Source organism: Hyperolius riggenbachi, chromosome 5, assembly GCF_040937935.1.
Source record: "Hyperolius riggenbachi isolate aHypRig1 chromosome 5, aHypRig1.pri, whole genome shotgun sequence".
NCBI classification, from domain to species: domain Eukaryota; kingdom Metazoa; phylum Chordata; class Amphibia; order Anura; family Hyperoliidae; genus Hyperolius; species Hyperolius riggenbachi.
This window is the reverse complement of record NC_090650.1, coordinates 50761538-50769113: the sequence shown is the minus strand read 5'-3', so window position 1 is coordinate 50769113 and position 7576 is coordinate 50761538. Positions and strand designations below refer to the sequence as shown.

Sequence of the window (7576 nt, the reverse complement as noted above, 5' to 3'; positions counted from 1 at the left end):
TTTTTCTCATAGAAGTAAAGCTTGAAAATATAGAAAAAAAGGTACAGTAATGGGTGCAACATCCACCCCTGATGGAGTAACAGTTCAAATAAAATACTGATGCTTACTTTCCTTAGAGTTAAAGGAAATATAAGCAATGAGTAACTTGTCCTCTGAGCTATACAGACTCATAGTTAGGTAGGACCATTTGATTTGTACTAAATCTAAGGCTATAAGCACTAAATATAGGTTTATATCTTTATATATATGTATAAGCCAAACATCTGACATTCCTTTGTTAAAAATAAGAAAACCCTGATAAATACAGTATCAAACTATAGTACTTAATAGTATATTGAGGAGAACAAAAATAAATAAATAAAATCACAATATAAACCACATCAAACAAAAATATTTCTCGTACAATATGTGGCTTTCAAAGCCAAGTGAAAAGTTACGTAAAATCTATAAATAAAATTTATAGCAGGTATTTTGGTTGCAATGTCAATACAATATCTGCAAATTTGCATAAATATTTTGTGTCACAATATATCAGTTATTTGCAAATATTATACAATCTGGAATGCTTTAACATGGGACACAAGTGTGTACAAGAAACATATACACTAATAAGAAAACAAGACCAGTCATTTTATAAAATGTAAAATTTTTTGGGATGCATTAAGTTTAGCAGTGCTATCAGGATTAAATATGTTGAACCAAAAGTTGGTTGTTTCTGTTGTTTGGAGGGTCATACTGAGCTGTTATGTAGTTGTCCTCATTTCCCTTCACTGTCATTATAGTCCCATGGGCAGATATCCACCATATTTGTTTTTTGCATTGTTTTGTGATGTTTACTATCAGTAGCTTCCGTATCTTGTTCTGATTGTGATGAAGAAAGGTTTTCCCAAGGACATACCTCTACTAATTTGCATTTGTCTATGCCATGTTGATTTGAGGTACTTTTACCTTTGTTAACTGGAACAGATAGTGTCTGGTCTCCAACCATGGAACACACCTCTGCACTTTTTGATTTGTCCATCTTAACAGTTGTGCCTTTTGGGTCCAATTCTTTTTCATCACATTTATTGAGACCTTTATTCTTTTCTGAGTCTTCTTTTTTTGCAGATGAAGCTGAATGTTTTCCTGGTGTTTCTTGTTCCCTCCTTTTTGAAGGAGATGTTGGAGACAAAGGGCTCAGCCCTGAGCTGGTAGGTGAAACTTTACCTCTTTTCAAATCTATTACATCCTGGGATTCAAAATCCCATGGGCACACTTCAGCTCGAAAAACTTGAGGTTGTGGCAAATTATTGTTAGAATTAATATGGCCATCTGGTGGTGCTAACATCCCTTCAATGAAAGGATAATTTCGTTTGTGTTCTTTAATATCATGTTGGGTAGAAGATGCTTGTTTTGTGAGTGCCTCTTGATCTGCTTCTCCAGTGTCACCTAGGTGATGTTTTTTTGCACTTTCATCTTTCAAGACTTGCTCCTGGCTTTCCTTTGCATTTATGTCAGATTTTCCTGTGCTCTTCTGCTTTGATGAATGATGTCCTTGTTCTGTTGTCTTAGAACGGCCATGGGATTTGCTTTTGGAACGCGATGTGTGATTTTTTTCAGAGTCCAAAGGAGCAATAGAAACATGTTTTTGAACTTTGTTCTCAGAAGGCACAGCAGTGGGTGTAAGGTCATACATTTCCCAAGGGCATACCTCTTCTATATCAAATTTGTCTTTAAATCCAAGGGCACCAATTGCTTTGTCAGCATCTCCCAATGTCAAACTCATGGCCTGTTGCTTCATTATTCCAGGTTTGTGGGTTTTTGAGGTTTCCTCAATAGGGCTGGATGTTCTTGGGTGCTGTTCTGCGCTCTCCTCCTTGCCAGGGCAAGACATGCTTTTCTGGTCTTCTTTGTCATTAGAATCCATTTTTTTATATTTTTCAGAATCTTCCATGCTTTTTGTCTTTTCACCCAGCCCTAAACTTTTGTCCTTAGAATTGGCAATAGCGCTTAGTGATTTTTGTAGGACAGACAAACTTGGGTGCAATGGTTTTTTGTCTAGAGTGAGGTTGTGGGCGCTTGCAGACTTGCAAACCAAGGGGACTGATTCTGTAGACACGGCTTCGAGTTCCTCAGCTTCTCTATTGCTAGGCTTCTTCCCATTCACTGAATTTCTTATGGAACTTTCAGACATGTCAATCTGTTCTGTGGAAAGTCCATTAGGTTTGTCATTCTGCCCCCTTAAATGATCATATGTGCTGTGGGACTTTTTCAGCGAAAATGGCCTATGTTTCGAAGAATCATCCTTTAGTTTTGCATTGTGGGCATTTGAATCCTGATGGCTTTTCTTTGCATTACTGGCATTATTTTTGGGGTTGCTGTGATCACCACCTTCTTTGTCTTCTTTGGAACACTGACGACTAACGGACTCAGGAATCTCTGTTATCCTCCTCATAATGGATCGCCCCAAACCTTTCTTTGAACACCTCTTTTTCTGTAGGTGAGGATTATTTGCAATCATCTTTTTCCTCTTGTAGATCTCCAACTGAGTGTACAGTTTCTTCAGCTCATCCTAGAATATGAAGCACAAAAAACACAAATAAGCACAAAAAACAAAATTCAATTTATATAGTGAAAAAGCACATATAGTGATACTATAATGGGTCTTATACAACACCAAGTGTTCTTACGATACAATAAAACTTTAGCCTTACAAAACGTAAGCCTTACAAAAACTGAAATGCAAAAAAAAAAAATCCCTAAAAAAACCTCTAGGGCTACTGTTGACTAGCTCTGCATGATGATAACCGATGGTTATTTTCCATATGTACTGAGGTGTCAGGCCCCTTCCTGGCACCTGTCTTCATGCTTGGACTAGAACCGTGTAGTCTTTGTAACCAGAACTACAACAACACAGTTCTGCCGAGACTCGTCATCAACTCCTGTCTAGTTACCTCCCGTTCTGTGAGTGTAATAAAACATTTACCACACACAAACACACACACACACACACACACACAAACACACACACACACTTCCCCATGTTTATAACAATTAAAGAATAGCAGTGATAAACCGTTTTTTGTTACAGGCAGGGCAGGCTGATGGGAAGTACACATGGCTGTTACAGAGACACTGTGGAGGGTGTGGGAAGAGTTAGATGATTACACACAGGGAGGGGCTGTAATTGCAGTGCTGGCCACAAAGAGTGCAGTGGGGAGAGATGGACTGTGTCAGGTGATCTGCTTTGAAATAGGAAGCTGCTGGATTCTGCCTAACAGAAGATAAAGAAGTACCTTTAATATAGATTCTGCAAAAATTACAGACATGCTATATACAAAATGTTGTAACTGATGCAAATGTATGATCATATTCTTGAAAAAATGGAAGGTCAAAGAAGGGGTAAAATAGCATTACATTTCAAAAAGACTTGCACAGCACATATGTTTACAGCTTGTAATGGAAATTATTTTGGGGCAGTTTGTGACATGATGTTCTGTGTACCACCGCTGCTGGGTTATAGTTAGTCACATAACCAAAGTTAATGTCTTGCAGACCACGTTAGGAACCAGAAGGTGTTGAGGATGTGGAGAGCAATGTAAATTAGTGGCATGTTCCCCAATGTGTGCTCTACATGGAGGGGTTGTGGGGGACCTGAGGACATGTAAGAGGAGGGAGAGTCAGCTTACAGGTAGGTCATGCTGTTTTGCCACAATCTGGAGGAACAATTCTGGGGTTGGATTATGCACGGGTGAGTTTATCTGTGAGTATACACAGTTCTTAAGTACAGTGCTTAAGTATTATTCTTTTACAGGTGCAGTGGATTGCAATACTCCTTTTGATACATGCATTACATTCACTTAGTATAGTGTTGCTGGGATGGTGATTATATTCAAATACTAGGAACAAGGAACATGACCACAAAACCAACACGTGCTCTAAAACTAACGCCAAGTGGAGAGCTATTAATGATATAAGTTATCATTAATTCATAAGACTCTGGAGCTTGATGTTGCCAAATTGGGCTAGGTGATAACACGCATGTTTGTTTGCTCACTTGAATATGTCTGACCCCAACACTGGCACCATAGCTATTTCTGCTAGATCGGCCCAGGTCATCAGGTGTCTGCAATGAAAAACAGGCTGACTTTGTATGAACAGAAGTAAGACAGCAATGGTTGGGTTCAATATTTTAGTCCTCATGTAGAAAAGTGCTGGGCCTCCCAACTTACTTTCAGTATATAGCTATATATAAACAGATTGCAATACAGTTGGTTAAGTACGGTATCACATGACACAGATGACTCTAACTACATGATCACTGCCCACTAAAGCTACATACAAAAACTAGATTTGCATTGCGAGAGACCACGCTTCATGACCATGTTGAGTGCAATCTATCACCAGCACTGATGTTGAAGCAGGTAAAATGTGCGACAGAGGTGCCCTGGTAAAAAGGGCGCCGCTGTGGCAGCAATGTTAATGTTAGCTGCAATTAGCGGTTATAATCAGTAATTATAAAAGAACTGGTGATCCCGGCGCTGGCTATTCATCACCATTAATAACCACCAATCACGGATATTAACATTGCTGCCTAAGGTGGCATAGAGCAAAAACATCAGGTGGATAGAGTTAGGTGAAGGGAACGGAAGGAAGGGCATTAATTGTCTCTTCCCTGCACCGGGGTCCTTAGTGTTAGGCATAGGGAGTGTTTTAAGGTTAAGCATCACCAGGGGGCAGGGTTAGGGTTAGAGTGTGCCAGGGAGTCCTTAGGGTTACGCAGTGCCATGAGAGTTTAAAGGTTAGGCAGGAGGGATCGGTTAGTGTTGGGCATTGAGAGGGATTGCTAATGTTAGGGTAAGGTTAGGCCATAGTAAGATACTGGTAAAGATCACCAATATTACCAATATTCTACTATCAGAATTAACTAATTTTACTGTTGTTGTTTTCTACTGGTGATTATCTCCAACGCCGTTTTTACCATGAGCCCTTTTTACGTGTACGACAGGTGTCCTATGACATTGTTGATGATATCATTAGTGATTTGCCTGGTCAAGAATAACTGAACACTGTTTATCTTGGGCAATGATATCAGACAGCCTTCTGCCCCAGTGCACTATGGAAGAACTGGTGTTACTGCTTATAACTAACAGTGATTCAACCTGCCAGCAGTAAAGATGCCGGCATTACTGATAAATTTAAAATGGAACTGAAGATCTTAAAAAAAAACAAAGAGTTTCACTTACCTGGGGCTTCCCCAAGCCCCCAGCAGTCACCCTGTCCCGCACCGATCCGCCACGATCCTCTGTTCTCCTGCCGCCAGCTAGTTTTGTAACCCTCAATTTGTAAGTCAATGGCAACTGCGGGTCATGGGCCACGCGGGGCTTTCTTCGCGTTCCCGTCCGCTATAGCGTTCTATATATATATATAGTGGCCCGGGTGCTCAGGCGCAATTGCCGTTGACTTACAAATCAATGGTAACAAAACTAGCTGGTGGCGGGAGAACAGAGGATGGTGGAGGACTGGCGTGGTACAGGACGGCGGCTGAGGGCTTGGGGAAGCTCCAGGTAAGTGAAACTCTTTTTTTTTAAGATCTTCAGTTCCGCTTCATAAATCAAATTCAGGTAAGATTTTACAATGGGAAAACACTGACTACACTTACTTACTGCTGTAATTGAATATTGTAAAAAATAAGCAATTTTATTAATTAACTTACAATCAGTAAAGTTCCACTTTTTGCTAAAACCCAAACCAATCATTAATGGCCAATTAAGGCAACACGTATTAAGCATTTGCATGGGCCATTAGGGGTATATTTATAAAGTTCAATTAAGTTTGAGGTAACTTACTGCTGCCATTCACTGTCTTGTTGTTGCACTTCTAATAGCACTAATTTACAAAACCCCAATATAGGGAAGTTCCACAGGTAGGTAAGTCACAGTTAAAGGTTACCTGAGGTGACATGTGACATGATGAGATAGACATGGGTATGTACAGTGCCTAGTACACAAATAACTATGCCGTGTTCCTTTTTTTTCTTTCTCTGCCTGAAAGAGTTACATATCAGGTATGTAAGTGGCTTACACAGTCCTGACTCAGACAGAAAGTGACTGCAGTGTGACCCTCACTGATAAGAAATTCTAACTATAAAACCCTTTCCTAGCATAATATGGCTTCTGAGACCAGAAAAGAGATAAAAATGGTCAATAGTTCATAGATTTTAGCTCTGGCATACTTCAATGAATGTGTCATTGAGCAAAAACAATAAAACAGTTAAAACTTAAAAAGTAGATTTTAACATAAAATAAAACTGTGGAATAGCTTAAAAAGTTATTTTTAGAAGAAGGAAGATAGATACAATCATTTATTTTATTAGTTTATTTTTGCCTCGGATGCCCTTTACGGTAAACAGGGAGAAACCCACTGAAGAGCCTGAGAATGGCTTTGGGCTATCATAACATGTTGAAAACTTGGTAGCTCCATAATAACTCAACAATACGCAGGAGGAAGAATGCTGGAGTATGTTTTCTCCAATCTATTTGAATTGGTGTCAATGCATATCAGTTCCAGAAATGTTTTTATTGTTGTCCAGTGCCTCCATGCTTGAAATTTTTTTTGTATTGTTATGAATTAAAAGAAACATGCAGTAAAGAAAAGAAATAGAGGTCGGCACTGCTGCTATTGGCTTTTATTCAAGGTCTTGTTGCATAAAATAGACATGAATCAGTGGGTTGCAGTGGGTGCAGGGTACTGAAGAGTCTTACAATTGTTTTGTGCTGTTAGCGCTTCTATGGAGGCATGCCTTGCCTCCGAAGAACCGCTGACAGCACAACAACGACCGTAAGTCTATGAACCCACCACATCCCACCAATTCATCCCAGCCTGGTATGTGCTGTGCACTATATCAATTTGTTTGCAGCATTCATGCTAACCATGCATGTCTATTTTATGCAACAACCTTGAATAAAAGTCAATAGCAGCAGTGCCAACGTCGATTCCTTTTCTTTACTGCATATAGCTGTCTTTTTGGCCAGAGCACACTCAAGTTTGATTCACAGCCAACTTTGGTGAATCAGCACAGCCGACTAGATCCCCATCTTCCTTCTGGAGCTACAGTGCCGACATTTTTGTTCTACGTATCTCTCCGAATTAAAAGAAACCCAGATAAGTTTTTTAATGCAGTCCCTCATTTCTTGTCCCTGAGACTACCAGTTTTCATATTAAAGTTGTGAAACTGCCTGGAGGTCCAAGGAACAGGAAGTGAGATAAAAACCTCTCCAGTAGAGGTATCAAGAGAACTATAACTCCCCAAATGTTTCTAACCCATTTCTAACATACGCAATGCTACAATAACAAAATAACATGGAACTGGTCTTTTGTAGTCAGTAATGTAAAGGAAAATGGACTCACCCGTATGTCCTCAGGGTCTAGGCTATGCTCACTCCACGCAGATGTAATGCTGCTGTTCAGATAGGACCCAGACCTGCCCATATCTAGCTCATCCTCATAAGCCTCTGCAGCTATATCATCTCTAGGGCTGCTATGTGAATGTGAAAACTGAAAAACATAAACAACAAAGTCAAATAGAAGAATAAAA

General features: G+C 39.7%; 1 protein-coding gene across 5 annotated transcripts in view; it reads right to left on the bottom strand.

Annotated features, from left to right (window-relative positions):
* Positions 1-450: 450 nt before the first annotated feature.
* GPR158 (G protein-coupled receptor 158) overlaps positions 451-7576 on the bottom strand; it is a 329086-nt gene continuing 321960 nt past the window's right edge. For 3 of the 5 annotated variants that reach the window (XM_068235645.1, XM_068235646.1, XM_068235649.1), the window contains 3 exons: positions 7390-7536; positions 4037-4105; positions 451-2551 (listed from right to left, as the gene is read on the bottom strand). In XM_068235645.1, coding sequence (XP_068091746.1) covers positions 758-2551; positions 4037-4105; positions 7390-7536 — 2010 coding nt within the window. In that variant the 3' untranslated portion in view covers positions 451-757. The remainder of the gene's footprint in view (positions 2552-4036; positions 4106-7389; positions 7537-7576) is intronic. The other 2 variants (XM_068235647.1, XM_068235648.1) reach the window with 1 other exon arrangement.